The following is a 23,031-nucleotide window of genomic DNA, read 5'->3' on the forward strand; positions in this document are numbered from 1 at the left end:
CAGAAGACACCACAGTGTCCTAACACTTTCCTTCTATCTACCCAGGAGCTACACCTCGTTCATGTTCATTTTACTTAAGGTTATTTCTACCCTCCTCTTCGGGGGAAGCCATTTGTTCACTCATATTTCGCATTGCTCATAAAACCTGTCTGGCTTTGAGCCTAAAGCAGTAGTCCCTCGTGAACTGTAAAGTAAGGGATTCATCTACTGCCCACTGAAGTATCAAGTTGAAGTAGCGCCCTAACTCCCCCAATAAATTATGAGCCCTGGTGTTTGGTTTGTTTGCTCTTGTGTGCCGCTGGTGGAAACGTCGGGGTGGCGCTTCTCTCCTCCTCCCATCCTTCTCTTCCCTCCCTCGGTCTCACCGCTCCCTGGGGTGTGTCTGTGGTAGCGCCTCTTGTACGTGCGTGTGCGCGCCGCTGCTCCTGCTGCTGCTGTTGCTGCCGCCGCCTCCTCCTTCCTATGCCTCCTATCTGCATCTGCTGCAGAGCTTAGCCAACACGCATCTGTGCTTTTTCTCTTGTTTTCCCTCCACCTTCCCGTTTCAACCCATTTCTTTTCTGGCTGATAAGTGAGTCAGCGCACACCTACACCCGTGGAGTTTAGGAGGAGACACAGGGCAGTCACTGTTCGTCACTTTGGATTGAGGACGGAGATGAACCGGAGGAGAGCGCCGGATGGGATAAGAGCCCTGGAACCCACATCACTCACCGCGGACTGAGCAAGCCTCCCCTCCCTCCCTTCTCCTTCCTCACTCTCTGTCTCTCCCCAGTCTGCAGCCCACAAGAACAGCCGCCGCATCATTTTTTCAGAGTGGCAGCCCCCTCCCTCTCTACCCCCATCCTCGCTTCTCTCCCTCTACTCTTCTGCTGCCTGCACCACTGTGGGAATGCAGCGAAGGTAAACGAATCGTCGGGGCTTTTTTTTCTTTTCTTCCAGCAGTAACACGGGATCTACCATCGCAGTCTGACTGCAGACTGTCAGTTCTGGTAACACACTGCTGTCATTACGGGGAATCAGAGCGGGGCGGTCAGCGCAGGGATTGGACCTGGATCAGTTGGATTAAGCCCGCTTCCCAGAGCACAGCCAACAACAACATCACCCAAATCTCATTGGCAGATCACTTCACATCCTTCCTGCACTGCCTCGTTTCAGTTTCGTTGATTTCACCGGCTTGGATTACTGCCTGCTGGGGCGACCAAACGGAGCGGCCGTGCCTGGAGGCTTTCAGAGGCAAAGTTGAAGCAAGCAGCAAAGACAAGTGAAGAAGGCAAGACCTTTATATATGTAACGTGAAATGAACTCATGAAACCCAAGAGACTGAGATCGACAGATGAAACACCTTTGGTTTGTCTTTTGAGGACCACATGCGGGCGATAATCAACCAATTGATAGTGGACCAGGGTGCTGCCGTAGCCCGGGTTGTTGGTCTAAGCACGCGCACACTCGCATGGATTTACAGCTCTAGTCTGAAGCTCACCACGCAACGGATCGATGTTCCCCTCCGTTATGTTTGCGACGCCTTTTTAACACAGAGTGAAGCATCCTTGGATTTATCATCGCTTCGTTAGCGCCGAACTCCAGTGAAGCTCGCCCCTTTCCGAACCCCCTCCCCCACCAAACCTCGCCCACCCGCTCAGCTCACCTGTCCATAACCTGTATGCTCCTGTGGAAGTGTGAGTTTTCGCGTGCATTTGTGTGTTGATGAGTGTATGTGTGTGTTTGGTTTGTTGTCCACCAGAGGGAGTGTAGCTTATGTTGCATGTGAATGCATTTGAGTGCTGTGCCAGCTTTTAATTAGTACGTGACTGACTGTGCGTGTATTGTGTCTGCTCTGCTGGTGGGTGCTTGTGAGTTCTTGTTTTACATCTGTGCATGTAGGTAAATAGGATAGGCATTGTGAGTGTATTTACTTAAGATGCACAGCATTTCTTCTGTACCGCATCTCCTTCCTTGCATTTGTCCCTTTATCATTTGGCCACCTGTTTGACCTCCCATTCCTCATAATAGACAAAAGGCTGAGGCAGGATGAGTGAGAGATCTGGTGCAAGCACTCTGGCGGCCATGACGCTGGAGGAGCCAGGGGCTGAACAAGCATCTCCGAGAGCCCCTGGCCCACTTCGCTGTGGCCCCTGTGCTGTGTGGCCTCGCCAGCAGACTTGGCTGTGTGCTGTGCCCCTGGTCATGGGCTTTGTGGGGCTTGGACTTAGTCTCATGCTGCTGAAATGGATTGTGGTGGGCTCTGTCCAAGACTATGTTCCCACTGATCTGGTGGACCCCAAAGGTAGCATTGGACAAGACCCTATATTTCTCTCAAAACCCAGTGCCATGCCCAAGGGGCCTGACATTTCTACCGCCACCACTACTTTAGCTGCATCAACGACAGCAATGGTGTCAACTACCACGCCGCTAGCTGCTGATGGTACCGCCCCAGCGCCAAGAACTCGGTCAGGGCCGCCAGCAAACCACTCAGCGAATGGCAGCGCTGCCAGTGGAGAAGGCAATCGTGCTCCACACCTGCATAACCGTGCTGGCACCCGCATTAGTGGTACTGTGGTTACCACCTCTGCTACTCGCACCACCCGACTCACCCCACCTCCCAATGAAAAGGAGGTCACTCCTCGCAGCACTGTCAGAAAAGGAGGGAGTGCTGGTAATGGACGTAATGGAGCTGCCAACCCAAAGCCAGGACAGACTTCTCCTGCTGTCACCACCACAGCATTCACCACAACTACAGCTACCGTGAAAAGCACTATTAAGGTACAGCAGACCACTTCCCAGCCGACAGCCCCGATGAAGCCCACATCACGCTGGAATCATGGGCGTCCAGGAAAAGGCCCGGCCACACGCCCACACCACCGTTTCAGGACACGTAAGTTCACTTTACTTTGTTGTGTGAGTGTGTACAGCTGTGTGAGGTTGTATGTGGAATTTGTGCTAAGTGTAACAGAAGAGCTCTTGGTCCTGCATGGCAGTAAGAAGATTTTTTACTGTCGTATGAAACTATTACATCTACCTGTATTCCTGCGTAAGGGACATTTCTCTTGGTTGATTTGCTTTATTACACCTCATGCTTGGAGAATATATACATTTTCCTTTTATATTCACATGAAAATGGATACTCCAGGAGCTTAATACTGATCGTATTCATTAGCATGGTCTGATATCAGGGGATATTCTCAGGAATTCACCCCTCTCATCTTTCACTTATGCATTAATCCGATATGAATCTTACCTCCAGAGAAGGTTCTTTTTCCCTTCGAAGTGGTTGAAGTACAATTAAAGGATGGAGTCCATTTTGTCAGTGTTGGAATATGAAAGCTCTCCAACATGTGTTGTGACCAAGAACAGCATAGCTATTTTATGAAAACAAATAACAGTAGCTGGTAAGGTGTTGAGTTGGGAGAAAGGTTTACTCTCACCTGTCTGGAGGAATCAGATATAGCAAAGCCACAAATCCTATTTAGAAGAGTGTTGCGGGTACCGCTTTCACACTGCAGGGAGATGGGGTGTGAGAGAGACGGAAAAAAGGGGTCTCGAAGGGAAGGTAGGATGGAAACGAAGAGAACAAGGTTTCGGAGGACAAGTGGAAGTGGAATAGAAATGGGTGAATAAGAGGAGAAACCCTTTGCAAAACCACAAAGTTTAAGAGGATGGCAAACGAAAGACTCGAATGCAGAGAGCATAACAAAGCAGGAGAAAGAAGAGTGGGAACAAGGGAAAGCAGATGGAGAGGGCTACGTGTAGAAAAGGCTTGAGGGAAATAGAGGGAATAAAGCACGGGAGCTGGGAATTTTGCATATTTTGCACTGTCAAAGAAGAAGGCTTTATGATTAATTCCACAAGGGACATGTTGCAGAATTTTTTTCAGATGTTGGTGGGGCAGCATGTGAGTCTAGTCATAATGTGAATGTGAATGTGTGCAGAAATGAGTCTTTAGACTCTGATTCATAAGTTCTATTTTCATCTTAGCTTCCTGTATGTGGATTTATCATGAATCAGCAATGACAAACTGTTAATTATGAAACCTGAAACCTTATTTTCTTCTAGTTTCTTGCATGGGTCATATGTTTTGGCAGAAGTTCCAGTTGACTGAATTCCTGTTTATCTGTGGCATCGATTTCCCCAATAAATAGTGATCAAGTGAGATTTTCTTCTTTATCTTTGGGCAAAATGTTTTCAGCATAACCGGCTGTAGATGGCTGTAGACAGTCCTCAGACTCCTCCTGCTAAATAATCCGCTGCTCCAGAGTCAATTACATCACTTGCCAAAGAGCTGCCAAACAGCTGAAAGCTGCCAAAGCGAGCAGCTCCCTTGTGTAAACTTCAGGAAGCATCTGTTTGTGCTGTATACTATAAAAGGCCACAGCCCTCACATGCTAAAGCACATTTAGTAAAGCTGCTCTTTGTTAATAAAGGCTTTCAAATATGAGCAATTATCACAGGAGGTTGATGTTTCTGCTACGTCTCCAGCAAGTTTGCAGCATAGGGAAGAGGCTTTTCCCGCATAACTTTGTGCATCTGTGAGGCAACGGGTAACATTTTAAAGGTCTGCAAAGCTCACTGAGTTTTGACTAAATGGGGTAAGATTTTGTCATTATTTTATAAATCTCTGAAATGTATGCCAACAAATTTAGAAGGGCAAATGAATTACTTTTTAATATGAATGAAAGCTTTGATAGGCTCTACAGGTAGTATATTTCTAACTCTTGTTTTTCTTCAAATTTTCAATTATCAAGTCCCCGTAAGTATACTTGAAAAAACTCTGTGATTTTTGTCAAGAACTTGCAATCATAACTGCCTGCATGTTTTTTTTTTTTAAAATATTTTTTTTTACCAGCCAGATTATTCAGTAAGGGTAATGGCAGAGTTACAGCTATCATCTGTTATTAGAAATATACTTGTGTAGTCGCAAGGTTCCCCAAAAATGTGTCCAGTGTGAATAGTGTTGTTTCTATAGGTTAAAATCTCAAAGTTTTCTCTTTATTGTTCCCTTAATAGGTATAACCTTTGTATTATTCTTGTAAAAGCCTGAGTTGAGCAATGAAGCATATTTAAAGTGAAATGATACATGGAAAATATCTTAGCAGATGATGAAATGCTCAGTAAAACATTGTTTCAGGTGCATTTGTGTTTACCCATAGCTAAGTCATCTCTTATTTTATGATGTGTGCGGATGCAGATAGAAGGCACAGTCTCAGTTTTCAGTTGATCTGGACTGCATATATATTAGGAGGTTAAAAAATAAATATTTCATTTTTTTTTCATTGATATTGTTCCTTGTCTCTTTGCCCTGAAGCACCGACCAGCTTGTCACTTGGGGATAGAGGCATATTTTGCCTCATCCTTTTGTCTTCTTTCCTTGCTTTCCCTCTTTCTCTGTGGTTATTGTGCCTGCTCTCTCTGTCATTGTATTGCACGATCTATTTTTGCTTTGCTTTTGTGGTTTCTCTCTTTCCTTTTCTTTTTCTCCTCAGCTCACATTCACGAGCATATGGGCACTTACACAAAAACTGGCTCGCTTGTGATCTCAGACAAAAATGTTGCATGTGTTTGCCCATATTCATGAATCTATCATTTGGTTTTCACCATTTGAGAGAGTTGTATATCTGACTCCACCGTCTACATGCAAGCCCAGATGGCTCAGAAGTAGAGCTATAACAGGCGAATGGAGCAGTGCACAATGAATGCCTGTTGGATAACCATGGGACGCTGTGTTGGCTCTGGTCCCATTCAACTCGCTTCTCAGTTGAAAGAAATCTTCCTTTGTGAGAATTGGTTGTAATTCCATGCACATCTCACAAGCAGAATTCCAGCCTTGTGAATATCCAACCACATTCAAATTTTTGTCACGAAAATTCAAAGGTCTGTTTTTCTTTGAAATCAGCGGCTGTTTCCCAGTCAGCACCTTTATATGTAGGACCACATTTTGCTTTCACACTTTTGAATTTAAGGGGACATCTTCCAACTGTGCGAGAACCTGAATGCATGAAAACTGACACAGCTACCTAAGCTGTTGTAAATCAGCTGAGTGAAAAACAGCTATTTGATATAAACAGCTGTGCACTTACAGCATGCAAAAATGATGAAAGATTGTTTTTGTTCCCTATGGGTTTAATTTGTCAGCTGGATACTTTGGCACTTGAATGGTTATTAGTTAGTTAATCCTCTTTCTTTGAACTGCTTGTTCAGAGGATTTTCCTTGTGGTTGACAATAAACAGATTGCAGCCATCTTCAAACCCGTCATTTTGATCTTTTTTTTATTATTTTTATTATTTTTGTGATTGTATTTGGAAGAGTTGTGTCCTTATCGTGTTGACAAAATCTGCCGATGGGCAGACAATTATTCACCAGCTGAAGGACTCAAAGCAGCCTTTTCGGTACAGTAGTCATCACTGGCGCCATAATGTGCCATGCTGACGCACAGAGGGAAGGGATAACAGTGTGAAAACAATACCAGCTACAATATAATGACTGTTTAGTAAGAAATAGACCTGGGCAGCTTTTATTATCTCTTTTGATTCTGGCTTACAATGATTATGAACACAATGTTGTCGAGATGAAACAATGAATGTGCTGAATCCTGTTTCGCAGTGATACCTGTTTTATGCCATGTGTTGGAAATTCAGCACAACTTTATCAGATATGGAAGTTGACTTTGGCCATGCACTGAGAACCCAGTATTACTCTGTTATGATCAGCTCCAACCCCGATTAGAGACAGAGAGTTTTGTCAATAAGATCTTCCTGGAGGAAATGAAAGTCACAACGCGGTTTCTGTTGGTGAGCCTGAGGAAGTATCGTTCACTGCAGTTTGCTCTTCAGTCTCCTCAGTACTGTGAGTCTTTTGCCAGGAATTCTTTCAGTGATGTGTGGTGGAGGTGCAGGTTGGCTATCACCTTAATGTCGGGGAGGCTTTGGCCTTCTGTCACTCACCTTGCAGATTTCATGTGGCCTTTTTAAAGGTGCACACATGTCTTCTACCATAGCCTCTTGTCACACCTGTCCTTGCCCTTAGACCTCTCCTTGTGAATATTTGGATGGAGACTTTGTATTCAAACGCACTCTGTAGTCTCGGACTACTTGTTGCTGAAGAGACCCTGTGTCCCCAAAAACATTTATTATTTTATTTGTTGTACAATTGTATTTGATGTTCAAAGGCTGCCAGTGTTGAAAATGAAAGACAATTCTTCTTAAATGCATTATGTACAGTTAATTGAGAATCATGTTAAAGGAGCATGATCTCAATATTGAATAATGTAATTCAATAAATGAATTGTGATTATGATTTTTTTTTTACCATAATCAAGCAGCCCTAACAAGAAGCAAAGTGAAGCCTACAGAAACAAACTGCCATCACAGTCTGAGTAACAGTCAAACATCATTATAGTTGTTGAAGTTAAGCCTGTCATTTACTGTGGCCCACAGGACAGAGGCGATCGCTTTCTCTGATGAGACAGGAAAATAAAAAGGGAGCTTTTTTTGTCATGAAAACTGTATACATGTTTGTTTCTGTTTTGTTTTCCTTGGTTGTACATGCACAAAGTACTACTGTAGGACCAGTGAAGCGTGCAAGGGGGATTAAAAACAAAGATATAAATCCAGTTTGCCTGTGTCTCCCTCTCTTCCTCTCTCTCCAGGGAGGTCAGACTCAGATTTGCCAGACAGCCTCTGAGGCCCCTCTGTCTCTCCAGAGACATGCTCTGTTTGTTCGCCGAGGCTGGCTCAAGCAGAGCTGCTTCTGCTCTGCGTGCGCAGCTGCACCAATTTGGAAATATCTTCCTAGTTTGAGGCTGAGCGACATTTTAGCTCAAACTGTTTATTTATTTATTCATTTACGTATTTATTCATTGGGCTTTCCTGTTGCATGTAAACCTACAACAGTCAAATTAAAAGAGGAGTAACAGGATTTTTATCTGTGGTGATGGTATAAGGAATAGTTATTGGCTCTTCCTTGGAACTGCTTGACACATCTACAGTATGACACAGATGGGTTGAGTTTTTGGTGGAGCAGGGGCATCTACTTCTACATCAGATTTTCCTTTAGGTATACTTGAAGCTTTATCATTTAAAATGAATTGTTTTAGTATTCATAATGTGCTTGTATAAATTTTAAGTTACCAATAATAGCAGTTATTTATATTGCTGTCAGAGGCATTAGAAAAAAATCAAGGTGCCTAGATATGGTGCAGCACATGTTGTGCAAAGAATATAGACATGCAGTTTCATTAAAAAAAGCTTAGGTAAATTTTCATATAATAAATAAATCAAGCAGGCTTCTTAAAACCTATGAAATTTCCTTAAAATTTTGGCATAGCTGAGATTCATCAGACGATAAAAGATGTCTGCATGTACCTTTCACATGCAAATTAATAGAACTGCTCAGCATTCTGCAGTATTGGCTCTGAACATCTAGCAAGCAGAGACACTTGACACTGATGGGCACCAATTACAAAGCAGAATAAATCTACGTATTCAGCGGGGTGAGCCCACAGACAAATCATCCTAGAGCGACTACACACTGAACGTTTGAAATTTTGTGGGAATTGATCTCATGCCCTCTCCATTGCTGGTGCTGTGCTCGACTCACTGAACTATAAAGAATCAATGAGGAAGAGGGTGGGAGAGATCCCAGAGTACAGACAGCCGGGAGAGAGGAAGGGAGAAAGAATGATAGAAAGCAGGACAGAAATGGGGTGTGTCAGTTATAAAAGAGAAAAAACAGGGATTTATTGGGTAAAGACTTTCAGTATAAGAATCCAGTGGCAAGGTAAAGGAATATAGACATGACAGTTGAGTTAATGAGGCTTGGCTAGACATTTTTAACATCTTAGACCACAATTCTACCTGATCTATTCTTATCTCTCATTTTCATGCAGATTGCCCTCCAGGTATTATCTGTATTTCACCTCGGTTCCTGTCACCATGATGTCTGCACCATGTGTCCTGTACAGAGCAAAATCATCAGCTAATGCAAATCAGAGGCAGCTACTCATGTGTTATAGGCTATTATACATCATACATATATTTTATAGCACTATGTGTGAGTATCCAAGAAATATTATACCATAATGTCAAAGATAGATGAAGACAGTAAGCACCACACTACTTTCTATCAATTAGTTGCACAACTGGAAATCAATAACTTTTGAAATGACTAAATCTGTTTGTCAAATATGCAATAAAAAATGGAAAAGGTTCTACTTTTTCAAATGTAGGGACTGAATGACTTTTAACTGTCAGATATGCTTGTAAACTTATATTTTTCTTTGTACAAGGTGGAGTATGACTGTGTCATCGTAGGTTTCAGGAATGATCTTTATTGTTTTATTATAAGATGATAAATCACAAAAGCAAGTGGTCAGATTCGCCAAGAATGAAACTGAAGCCAAAGTAGCTTATTGTCCATTAGTTATCGCTCATTACTGTAAGATATTCAGCTGCCGAGAGCATACTTGACAAGCTAGGATTAGCACCAATGTGTTAACTATTCAGAGACAGTAAGGTGAAACTGCTTTAACATACCACACAGTGGTCAGGTACAGACTGTGTAGCATCCAAGTTTGGAGCCTTGGGTAGTTGTTACATGTCATCTTCTCTAAATATGTGACATTTGATCTTTGAGTTGAGCCTCTTAGGCAACATTTCCTCTAGGGCAGTGTACACATATCCCTTCTGCTCTAGTTGACATGGGATATCTCAACTGTGGCCGAACCTAACCCTAAGTTTGACCTTTAGTAACATGGAGCATATAGATCTTATTGGGTGTGGTAAAAGGCCTGGGAACGAGTGCATCCTGAAGGAATCTGGCTTGAGACTCAAAGGTCACCACTTTGTCTCTTCTTTTCATAAAGGCAAAACCATAAGGATTTAAGACAAAAATACTCCCACAAATGTGAAATGAATGGAACCAAAAAAACAACAGTATCTTCTCGTTTATTGTAAATTCGGCTGAAGCTCTCCATTGCAGATATATCATAGATTATCACAGTACAAAAGCTACAACTTTGCATATTATATTTAATGTACGGTGTGAAAACTCACATTAGTGAAATGAATATTGCATCACTGCTGCAGTGGATATCTTGTAAAGATTATCAAATGCTTCTAAGTGTCATTTGATTCTCAGGCAGATGTCAGAGAACTCGGGGAATGGTTTAGAGGAAGCGTGCCTGTAAATACTGACTGGGGCCATCTTAGGGCTTCTTAATGTCACTGTGTGATTCATATGGACAAAATGTCTACTGGGAGATGGCAGCGAGAAGAAGAGGTAGGGTGTTGGATGGGAGGGGGCTTGGGGCTGAAATATTCATGTATTGTAAGAGAAACATGTGAAATGTGTCTTGCCGGAAGTGTGAATAATTGATGAAGCTTTCCTTTTAAAAAAAAGTACTTGAGCTGTCCTATACTTGGTGGTCTAATGGCAGTCATGGTGTAGGATTTTATTGTATGGTATTTGGCCCTTAAGCTTGCTTTTAGGAGGAATACACACAGATCTGCAGACATATAATCAGTAGAACAATAAGATTCACGTTTGGCTTGTTTTGGTTCGTCTCTTTTCACAAATTCATCCATATCGCCACCCACAAGGCTCATTGTTGCTAATACTTCCATAGAGAAATAAAGGTGGCCTTAGACTGAGGAAATAAATAATCCTTGTTGAAAGTAAACTGTTGGATCATTATTGTGTCTAAACATGAGTTGCTTTTTTTTTTATCTCTTTTCAAATTGGAAGAATTAGGAGTTGGTTTAGAGGAGGATTTTGAAGGCTATGATGGTGATATGTCAGTGTGCTTGGGGAGTACGTTCTTGCACTCATTTCAGTTACATGCTTTCAAGCTCACCACACACAAGTCTGCCACTCTCAGATACTGCAATATTGGCCTCTCCTAAAACCCCCATTATTCATTAGTTCATTTATTCATGTGTTAATTCATTCTGCCATTCATTTATGTGCAGAGAATACAGTGAATTGCTGTTAGCTCATGGGGCTCGGAGATATAGTAGTGCATATGGTTGTGGCAGTGCAGAGAGGATTACAGTCCATCATATCTGATCTGAGACTGTTAGATCCCAATATTGAATTACAGACCCTGTGGGGTCTCTGGTTCTGTTATCAATTTGCAAACGAATAAGACGGAAAGGGAGGGAATGGGGGTTGGATGTGATGGTGGTTATGGCTTTGAGGCAGGTTTTGGTGGGATGTGATGAATTTAATAACAGCCAATTTTTGTTGGCCAGGGGACCGAAAGTGGCAACAGCTACAGTGCCATTTGCGATTTAGGTTACAGTAGCTTGAATTCTTTCCCATCCGGCTGGATGAATGGGGCCCATTGTAGATAGAATACTGCCAGAGTGGTTTTATAAAGACTTCATTACTGTTATGAAAAACATTTTTCAAGCTACATAACAGATAATCAAAGGAGACCTGTGTGTATAATTTTAGGACATATGCGATGCATTATCTTTTTCAGTATAACTTGTTGGTAATTTATCTCAAGCTGTGAAGACGATATTGCATCCATTTCCCCAAACTGTATCTAAGTCCAGATTATTTCAGCACACGCAGATATTTAACTCACGACTTTAGACTGAGGGATGCACGGCATGTAGAACATTTATCACTACCCTGCTTTGCACATAGCATCTGGGTACATGATGAGCCTGCAGGAAAGCGTGGATGGCGGAGGTTGCAGCAGTTGGATTGATTCACTGCAATGTGTGGCCTGCTGCCACCCCCAGTGACGGGAAATGTGGCATGCTGCCCTGGTTGAGATGGAGAGCGCTGTTGTGGCTTGTGGAGGTGGAGACGTAGGTCACCTCTCTCTTGTGCGCCTCCCTCCCACTATCATTCATGCCTCTATACTTAGTCTCTCCTTTTTTATTCTCATCCTCATGTCCTCTATTTTAAGGTACCCTCTTGCGTCTCTGTTCTGTCTCTTTTCTTCATTTGTGTTTTTATCTTTTTTTACATTAACCTCCCATCACTGACAATATGGAGCCAATGAGTGTTCTTATCTTATAAGTGTACCGGAAAAGATAAGGGTATCATTCATCAGTCCATTTAGCTAGTGTCGACACATCCTCAAGATTTTGCCAAGGGAAATTAGAAGGAACTGAGACCATTTCATTATTGTTATCCATCCATGCTGCTTCTTATTTTAAGGCCTCTGAAATTCTTCTGGTCCTCATATTGTGCAGATCTTAAACCAACATAGGTGTAACTTCCTCAGTCATTGCTTTGCATGACACATAATTGCCTTAAATAATACCTTCCATTTGCATTTTTGCACCTTAGTGTAAAAGCCAAATGGATAACAAATAATTATTTATAGTTATTTTGTGAAACATTGCATAAAGATGATATGCGATGCTTCAGTCACAGGGGGAGAGTTGGTACTTTCTCTAGCGATGAAAGCACAACCCTAAAGCTGATATTAAAAAAAGGAGAAGAAAAAGAATAACTCTGTACTTCAAAATGCAGGAATTAGTTGTCTCTGCTCACCCCAAAATCTAAAACCGAAAGTTCAAGTGCTCTGTGCTGTCTTTTCAGTATTTTCTAAGCATGACTATGACAGTTTCTTAGATAATATCCTGAAAATTGAAAAACATCTCCATTGAGAATGGGATTTATTTTTCCTCACAGAGAACTCATGCTGTTAAAACTTTCCTACAAATCCACAGCAAAAAAATTCTGAAGAAATTTTTCTTACTGTATTTCTACATTACTCTTCATGTGTTGTTTTTACCTTAGCATTTCATGGAGGACATTCGATTTATAGAAATTTATCTTGATAATTTAAGAAAATTCAACATACTGCTGTTAGACTTATGAACAAAACTAAAATGAGTCAGAGCGTCATACTAATTGAAGTAGAGTGGGTTTTTAAACAAACTGGCTCCTTCCTGCATTCGGGCCTATATTCAATATCCTTTTGAGTGTCTCCAAAACTTGTGGATCTGTTTGCATGGCAGAGCAAGTGTTTTATGTAAGTTCTCAGGCAGTCTGATCATCCGGTGTTAGAGCTTAAAAACAACGAGAACACCAGGATCATAGCTTTTTTTTTTTTTCCCCATCTCTGCTCCCAAAATGTAGAATCCTCTCCCAAGGGTAAGAGGAAGGCAACTTCAGAGACAAATTTTAAAAGAAGTCTGTTTACATGAGCTTTTATCTAGTCTTCTAGATGTAGCGTGCGCCTATTTTTAGCTTAATCATTTCCTTTTGATTTATTTTTTACAACAGATGCTACCTGTAAATGGAATGTATTTTTATTTATAAAACATATATGAAGGAATCTATCCTGGCTTCAGAGACTACAACATCTTGTTGGGTGTTTGTCTGCCTGATTTTTCAATATACAGTGAAAGATGACCTAGTGCCTCTTGTCAGGGTACAGCAGATGCTTTTGTTTCAAATACTTTTTCAGAAGCCTGTGTGCTGATCGTGGCACAGATAAATAGCAAGTGAAGAAGGAGATGGGGATTGACTTAGGTCCTCTCATGTTATTTTCCTGAGGGTGTACACGGCCTGTCTCATGTGGTAATCCATGCATGGTAAAACCTTATCCACGGGGATAATGTCAACTCACTCCCACAGATAACGAGACAAAAGCCCTTGCGTGGTGATCATTCTGGAGTGTGTTTCATATTCCCCTACGCTGTCATCTTACATGATTCTACTCTATGCATTTGTTGCCCAAACTTGCCGACTAATACAAACTACAAACATACACTTTGGATGGATCTGCTTTGCACAGTTGCGGTTTGCCAAAAAAAAAAAATGGTATACAGATGTGAAAGATGACATTTATTTAATTTCAAATGCATCAAGCTGCATTTTCTGCTTGAGGAAATACAACAAAACCTGCTTGTAGTAGGTGAGGTGAACTGTATATCATCAATAAAATCAATAGAGATTAGACACATTTATAGTCTTCATATTTGCCAGTAATAAAGATTGGTTTAGTCTTCGATTAAATATTTTTATTACTCAAACCTTGGGCAAGTGGGGAGTTCATAACCTGCTGTGCTGGTAAATTTATTGAGAGAGCCAGCTATCGCTGAAAGTATGCGTAATGTGTAAGAGCAACTTACAGATCTAGTAGGATTTTTGTGTGAATGTGTGGGTGGAGAGCTTCAGCTCCTCAATAGGACAGTGTAAGGATCTAGAGATCATAACAAAGCATTTGGCGGTGTAGTTTATACTCAAAGTGACCTAAGACATCCAAGGTTTAGGAATGCTGAAGCTTCACCTGACTGAAAGAACATCCATCACAGTCACACCCAACCCATCAGACAACTCTGTGAATTGTACATTCAAAGTTCCCCTTCGAACATCCAGGCAGAGACATCTTTCTCTCTGTTTTTTCCTTCCATCTGATGTGCTGCATTGAATCATTGATAGGACATTCACAACAACAGCACTCCTCCCTTTAAAACACCTGTCACAGACTGCCTGAAAGGAAAGAAACAGGGTGAGATGTGGAATCTTTTTTGATCCTTTGAATAGTGAGTATTCTGCAAAATGGGGCATTTTGGGCCTTGCATAATTACAAGCTTATGCAGTCTACTGCAGAACCTGGGAGGACGTATTAAAATTGTCAGGGCTGTCAGCTGTTAGATACTGATGTGTTTTGCCCAGTAAATGACAAAAAATAGCAACATCATCATCATATCAATCAATCATTGTCATAATGCCATGAAGGAGCACCAGCATGTGAGTTGCATTCAGTTTTTTTTTTTTTTTTTTTTACCCTCCATACTCCAGTGTCTTCTCCTGGATTCATAAATTGTCTTCAAGCTTAGTGTGGAAATTGAAACACCAAGGCCTATCATGTATTTTTTCTTCGTATTAATGGACTGAAATGAATGGTTTGATGAAAGTGAGACACTGCCATTGAAAGCACTAATATACACTACTCTCTGTCATCAAGTCTACTCTTTGATCCCAGCTGGAGTCGGGATGCTTCAGGGATATGATGGAATATTTTATTGCCTTTGTGGGATAGCATTTGGTGAGTTTGCCTCAGTCCATCGGTTTCACCCTCTCTTTATAATAGCTTAAGCTTTAAAGCCTCAGCTGGGTATCCGAGTGACTATTTTGCATGTTGTTATTCTTAAACCGGATGTTTTACAAAAGAACTGTGTTCTAGAGTGTGACTGTATCAAATAAGGATGGTGTGTTACCAGTGCAGGCTGAGGTGGAGGAAAAGTGAAGATAAGGGCAGTAGCACAACCAGAGAGAGTCTGTGGCATTAGCCAGAAAAATTAAGATTAAGTTGAGATCGGTCACTGGGAAGATTGTGGGGTCAGTGTGCAAGATCAATGCATGGAGATAAGTGGAGCTAGATTAAGGGGAAGGCAGACAGATTTCCTGATTCTGAGAAGAGGATATGGTGTTGATTTAAAGAAACCACACTGGTCCAAGTGGCCACTTCAATTTTTTATTAGATGAAAAAATAAAGCTTTCCACAGTGCAACCATAATATTCTTATTTTGTTGCAGTCTGTAGTTTTAGTCTAGACCCTGACATCTACTTGTCACAAAACTGGCCCTGCAAAACTGTAACTATTCACACTTCACCTTATCAGCATTTTCTTTCCATTTGTAGTAACCAGTGTCTACATAAAGCAAAGAATACTGCATTATCCTATGTAAGGATAAAAAGCCTGTGCTTTTGTGTTGCGCCACGTCCAGGGCGAGGCCATCACCAGGCAGAAGTCAGAAAAAACTGCACTTGTTTTTTTTTAATCCACAACAGCTGGCGTGTGTGCATACATGATGGATTTCATGTGCACCCACATGTAAATGTGTGTATGTGCACAGACAGTAAGAAGAGATAGGATGGCCAGATGGGTCCAGCTCTGTGTCCGATGGCCTAGATAAAGGCTAGATGGGTGCCACCACCTTTATGAAGTGCCAGCAGAACATTCAGAGTTGGTGTTCAAAGCTTGAAGGCTTTGATTGCCTCAAACTACCAGCTGAGCATTTGGCTTTTGGTTTCTGAAGTCTGTAATTGAGAATTTTTAACTGACATGCTCACTGATGCATTTGAATCCATTTGAGGTTGAAATAACCATTATACTGTTGATGTATCAGTCAGGAAACTTAATTACTCAGCTTGAGCAGAAAGGGATTACTTTCATTAAGGATTAGACGCAATAAAAGAAAGTTAGAATATAGTTGAAAATTCTGTATTTCCAGAAGGCTCAAAATGTGCATTTTTATGGTTTTAGTAACACCTGTCTTCTTTCTGTCTATCCATCCATTATTCCCTCTACCACAAGCACAATATCTCTTGAAATCCTCAAGGAAGGATCTTCGAATATATATCTATCCTAAATAATGGTTTGATTTTTTATTTCTTCTTTTTTTTAATTGAATAGGAATTTTCCTATTTGTGTTGTATTCAGTCAATATGTTTGCTTTAAGAGGTTTAAAGCACTTAATTCTTTATGAAATTTGCTGCTGCTTGCTTTCTACTGATTGATAAATTCATGAATAAAATAATCTTTTAGGCTGTACATTGTATCAAACAGATCAAACTGCAAGTCTCCAGACTTGTTATGTTTGATTTTTAAGTGACATTAAATTAATCAGTTATCAGATTTGCTTCCTGTTAATTTTCTGTTGGTCAGCAACTTTTGATCTAGGTCTGGCACTAAATTGTGGTAAAATGAAGCAGTTTTCTTACTGTTAAATTTGGCCAGACTGTGCTAGCGGCCCACAGCAGCCATTTCAGAACACCGGACAGCCCACACTGTAGAAGCAACTCTGGCTTGAAGTGAAACAGGAGGTGCAGCAGTCACCCTCTGTCCTTTTCTGGGGAACTCTAGGACAGAGAGAGCCTTCACTAGCACCCCAGGGAGAGGCAAGACAGATTAATGCAGAGACTTTAATATTTCAGATGAAAACGTATTACTGCTCTCTTGCTCTGTCTTCTCTCTCTCTCTCTTGGGCTTAGAGAGATGGGCCTGGATTTTGCTTGCTCTCCCCCTCTCTGCTCTTATGTCCTCCTGTCTGGCTAGAAGCACGAATGTGTTTTGCTGAGGGGTAAATTCTTTCATCCAAATCCTCCCTGTCTGCTCAGGAAGTGGTAGGCACACAAGAGGAAAATCTAATTGAATATCAGAGTGTGTTTTTGTTTGTTGGAGGGGTTTAGCTGGTTGCACTTGAAGCTCATGACCTTGCAACCAACTCTCAGGGTCTATCTTTGGTAACATTTCATGTCGTTATGTCACCTTGGATGACTGCTGTGTGGGGTTCTGCCTCTCATGTCTGTACCATGAAACCCCCCCATAGAAACACCACATCAGGTGCTGCTTGGTCGTCCAACGGTCACTGTCTTCAAGCATGAAAAAGTCTATTTGTTTTAACTGATCTGGTGACACCTATTATAGCTGAAGATTCAACATATAATATATTCCACAATGCATAGTTTCTAACATGGCTGCTGGCAAGTAAATCCAGTCTAAGAAGATTAAAACAGACAAACCGTCTCCACAACAGAGTTTCGTGTACTTAGGCTTGCAGGGTATGTCATAAGGCTCCTCTTTAGATCACTTGGGATCAAGCTTTCATTGAGTGATGAAAATCGATAGCGTCTTGTTGCTTCATATAATGACAGTAATACAATTTTGTAAAAATAGTTAAGTGGAAAACTGATGCAAGGATGTATTAAAGAACATTTTCTAAATGATGTTCACACTTCTACCTGCAGACGATCCAGTGTGGTCCCAAACTATTTAAATTATTTTTTTGTTGTTGGTTTTTTCTTTTAAATGATATCCTCTAATTAAAAAAAAACATTGCAGGTTAAATAAAAATTCCAGTGCTAAATAATTTCCTAAATGGCCATTCTTAGAACTTGAATAATGTTTCACCTCTTATTCAAAAGGCTTCTTCATTTCTGAGGAATGGGCGGTGGATGAGAGGACGAGTCATCAAGAATAAAGAAAAAGAAGTCCAGTTGCCCTTTTTTCAAACTCTCATGATTACCGTGACCTGGATGACTGAGAATCTACACTGACATAATCTTCAGTGGTTAGCCAGTTTTACATACAGTAGAGTATGGTTTGGTATTAAACACAGTATTCCAACAACTATCCGTTTCTATTTCTTTTGGGTTCTATAGCAAGTGCATCAGATGAGCTTGATTTAAAAAGGTATAAACCTTACTTCGAAGTGAAGCAGTAATCAAGATTAGGGAAATATTGTGGTTACAGCATATATGGCTGTAACAAAGCATTGTTTATTTTGTTCAGGAAACCAAAGAAAGATACACATACAAAGTCATACATATGGCAAGGTGGCAATTCTGTTGCACGCTCAAAAACCTGTGGATATTTAGATTTAGAATAAAATAAATAACCCACAATTCCTTTCATCTGAGTAAAATAATATCTTGCATTTTTTTGTTGTTTCAGTGTGTCAGTTCTAATGACAAATAAACTATGAATAAACAACTAGTTTATAGGTAAAGGGTCCTTCATAGCAGTGATAAGAAGAGCAGTCTTCTACATAAAACAGCACAATAGTTCTAACATCAACAGCTATACTTTTCTGTCAAATAACTCATACATTGCATTTTCAATCATATTAGTGACACAATGTATACTGAGCTGCCCCACACATTAGTATTACAAAGATAACTCACTGATACAGCATTGATTTGATTTATGCTGGACCTTATAGTAGCTCCCATTATTCCAAAAATGCTGCTGTTCCCTCCACATGAAGACTCGTTTCATGCTGTAGCTGATTAGTGTAGGTCAATCCATAACAAAAGAACTTATTAATTGGGCAGATACTTCCTGCTTAGGTCCTGCTGTTTAAAGTACAATCACTATAATCATTTCACTTCACTGGATCTCATTTAACAGCCATCCATTACCCCACTGCATGTGGAGGTCAGGGTCACTATAACAACACGGCAACAGAGCATGCTATTTTCCCGCTTGGGCCTGGGGGATTTGTCTCTGGTGCTGCTGGGAAATGTGTTCCCTGCGGTGTATCTTGGGACAGACCTTGGGTCTCCTTTAATGAGCAGATGCCTCCTGGCCCTGCAAACCTCAAAGGAGAGCCTATTAAGATGCTCAGGCCAGACCTTCTACTTTTTACTGACCCAGAGCTTATGCTGCCAGACTCATTATGTGCTTGTGTGTTTTGTTTTATCCTACTTCTTATTAGCTTCAGGTGATGCTTACTAGTTAAGCTGTCATTCTTCATCTACCTCCATTCTCGGAGACAGAGTCTATATCCTTCTCTTCCTCATTTCCAGAGATTCACATTTCACACTCAAAAGAAACACGTGTTTACTCCTCGGCACAGAAGAAGAGACACATGTTTACCCACTGATTATACTCGCTCTCTCACATATGTATAAAGATGTACACAGGTTTTCTCTTTATTTTCCCTGATTTTTGCCTGCCTTAATCTATTCCTCTCTGCCCCTCTCCCACCTGTTCTCATATACACACACATGCCTCTGCAATTCCTTTCCCAAGAGGCTTCTTGCCTTACCCTAAGCCAAACAGTGTGCTAATACGCTGAAGTGTTGACATGCATTCCCTCTCCCCTTGTTTCCTTTCGTTTTTTACCCCAGATCACTTTTTTTTCTCACTCCTTGATGCCATGCCATATCTGTGAATAAACCTGCCTGCAGAGAAACACACACACACACACACACACACACACACACACACACGCACACACACATACAGACAATAAGGGTCTGAACATGTTTCAGTATCTATTCTGTGATGTTGATTGCACTGTTAATCTAACCATTTTGAAAGTGAGATAAGATTTGTGTGCACATGCAAGACGCTACATATATATTGTATTCACACTGTTTAGGATGAAAAGGTGATAAAACCTTCAGGATATATTCTGCAGTTTGCAACACTGAGTTATTGTATGTGGATCTTGACAGGTCTTCATCTTATTACTTTATAAATTATTGATCTTTGCATATTGGGGTGGCTGTAGCTCAGGAGAAAGAGCAGTCGTCTGCCAAATGCAAGGTCAGTGTTTTGGTCCTTGGCTTCTCCGTACCACATGTTGAAGTGTCCTTTGGTAACACTCTGAACCCCATGATGCTTCCAATACATCCATCATGTCTGAGGATGCGTGATAGAGAAAAGCCCTGCAAAGCTTGGAACTATATAGACTAAGAAGGGCTGTATGAATGTGAATGTGTGTGTGTTAATGGGTAAATGTGGCTTGTTTTGTAAAAGCGATTTGAGTGGTCAACTAGACTAGAAAAGCACTAGAAAATTACAGTCCATTTACCATATCTCACAAAGGCCTTTAAAATGAGTCCTTTCTGCATGAAATAAATGTCATTTTCAGACTTGTCAAAAATAATTCAGGCATATGAATAGTTGTCAGTCTGTTGCAGTCTGTCTGTCTGTCTTCTGACCACAACTTTGCTTCAGACCGACTCTCCTTTTTTATTTGATGGACTGGTATAAATATTCCTTTTTCTCTGAAGATGAATTCAAATGACTTTGGTTTTATGTTTTTTTTCTCCACTCCAACTTCTCATTTATGTTTCTGAGAAGAAAAAAAATCATTCCTGCTGTTTATATTCTTGATGTTTTCGTCGTTGGTGCCATCTTTAATACTACTGCCATAGCTGGCAGTCATGACACAGCATCACCCACAGAATTGGTGCTTACCAACCACGTGTACCATATTCTTAAAAGTACAGTTAGCCTGTCCAGTCAAGGAGCTAACCAGAGCTGAAAGTGGTAACATGGGAAGCTACAACACTGAGCGTTTAGAGGTCAGCGAGAGTCAGCAGAAGACAGGGTGCAACAGGAACATGATGTCGAGAAGCACAGACACACTGAGAGCAGCTGGCCAGGAAAGAGGGGGAGGAGGGAGAGGAAGAGGTGAAGCCGGAATGAGAGAAATGCAAGGGTAGAGGAATGGAGGACAAAATGGGGACTGGAGCAACAAGAGTATCATTCTCAGTTACACTGTTTCACATGGTAGAGCCCCTCTTTAAAAGGCCAATTACTCTGTAATAGTCCTAGACTGACTAGGTGATTTCTCACTGTGCTGAGTGGAATAGCAGAGCAGGAGTGGACTCAGTCCAGTGGAGAGACCCAATCATCATTGCACTGCAGTGAAGGGAGTCCAGGGACACCTACACACATGTGTGTACGTATGATCGCTTTCATGTGTGCATTGTGTGCATGTCAGTAAATGTGCATGAACAGTTTGTATATGCAATTGTCCCCATTTCACCACATTTTTTTAAATTGAAAATTACTTTATGTAATACATATCTATGTATGTATGTATGTTATGCACGTTCCCATACAAATAATTTTTTATTGAATAACCTTTACCAGTGATGAATTTTACAATCATCTTGATAGAGCAGACTGTGAGATCGTAGCAAAATCAACTTACTTTAGAAATATCGAATATAAATCCGATCGATTTCTTTTTTCTCTTTGTTCCAATTTTAGTATCTATATCACATTCATTTAATTGAAAGTCAGGTCAATTTAAAAAAAAGAACAGCTTTGCTACCTTTAATTGACAGCCATGATAAATGGTGGTTCACCATCACCTTTTCCCCTGTGAATCATGCTCTCCTCTGCCCACACTAAAATCCCCTTTATGTTTTTTCTTTGTGCCCCTGAGCTCCTTTTCTTTTCCTTTCATTGTCATCCTAGATGGCGAGGCTGTGGGCTCAATGAGAACTGTATTCTATACTAATTAGTTGCTTGTAATTTTGGTGATGTAAGGATTTATGCTTGTTTCAGTAATGCACTCATGTTGGACTGGAAAAAAACATGCTCTATGCTTTAAGCATGAATGGCCATGGAATGAGAGGATTTTAGTTCCCATTCAATGCAGCAGTAATTCAAGCTGGCTACGAAAAGATTTAAGTTATATACCATGTAAGCCTACATTATGTCTACAGGCTGAGCTACGACTTTAATTGAAATTAAAGGAGACTCGAATTAAATTAGCTGTCCCTCATAAACTTTGAGTTCATAATGGTAATTTTTCACGCAAAAAACCTAGACAAATTCTGAATTATCTTTGTATACAAAAGATGAGGTTCAGTGCGGCCAATCAGAAAAAGAGGATAAGTTTTACTGTTGGAACCAATTTTCCTCTTTTTCTTAAGTAGCTGCTGGTCATCTCTAAAAAAAAAATTCAGGGTCTGTAGAAATCTAATATAGTTTTTTGCTTGAGAATCAACATGGGGATGCTCAAAGCACTTGAGAGAGAATTCCCTGCCCTGCCAGGCTGACTTTAATGGTTCCTCCACTGTTGCTGCCCTTAAAAGCCAACTTACCACAAGCTAATGCTCCTGTATGAAATTTTAAACACCAATGGATAGAATCAAAATTTTTTAGATGTGCCTGACAGCACCGATTTCATCCCTTGTGGCCTATGCTAGCCTCGTCAAAAGTTCCCGATGTGAATTGATGCTGAAAGGACCTGATGACACTGGTGCTGCACTAGCAATATGTATGTGTGTGTGTGTGTGTGTGTGTGTGTACTTCCAAAGAGAGAGTAGAAAGAGGAATGATGGAGGTGAAAGAGAAGCTGTTTTAGTGCTCAGCAACTTGCCAAGCTTGTGTTTTAAATTTATACAAATGCGTTGGGTTTTGGGAGATACAACAGGCCGGCTTCTTGTCCAAGCCTGAAGGAGGCTAAAGTTGCCAAAATGGACTCCCCCCAAAAAATACAGGCTTCTGTAAACATTAGAAAGAGGCAGATGCTTTGTTTAAAGTGGCACATGTTGTACATGTGCTTGTTTGCACATGTAATACAGTTAATGTATACATAATTTATGTACTGTGAACATTGCTGTTTTATATTTATTTTGCTTAAAGATAAAACTAAATATATTAAAATGTTGCAACAAAATACTAAAGGAATTTAGTTTTTTGTGTGCTTTTAAGAATATAAATATAGAATATGCTCTGTTATTCGTTTGTATTTGTGACCTTGTACAATATGCTAAGTGAACTGCATGAACTTTACACAACTGTGCAA

At 40.8% G+C, this 23,031-nt stretch overlaps 1 protein-coding gene across 1 annotated transcript in view; it reads left to right on the top strand.

Moving 5' to 3' along the window:
- The first annotated feature begins 391 nt into the window (after positions 1 to 391).
- The window catches only part of nrg3b (neuregulin 3b), a 218,378-nt gene continuing 195,738 nt past the window's right edge, over positions 392 to 23,031 (top strand). Inside the window, exon 1 of the mRNA XM_075457485.1 lies at positions 392 to 2,872. Coding sequence (XP_075313600.1) covers positions 2,029 to 2,872 — 844 coding nt within the window. The 5' untranslated portion in view covers positions 392 to 2,028. The remainder of the gene's footprint in view (positions 2,873 to 23,031) is intronic.

The sequence above is a fragment of the Odontesthes bonariensis genome, chromosome 23, assembly GCF_027942865.1.
Source record: "Odontesthes bonariensis isolate fOdoBon6 chromosome 23, fOdoBon6.hap1, whole genome shotgun sequence".
Taxonomy (NCBI): domain Eukaryota; kingdom Metazoa; phylum Chordata; class Actinopteri; order Atheriniformes; family Atherinopsidae; genus Odontesthes; species Odontesthes bonariensis.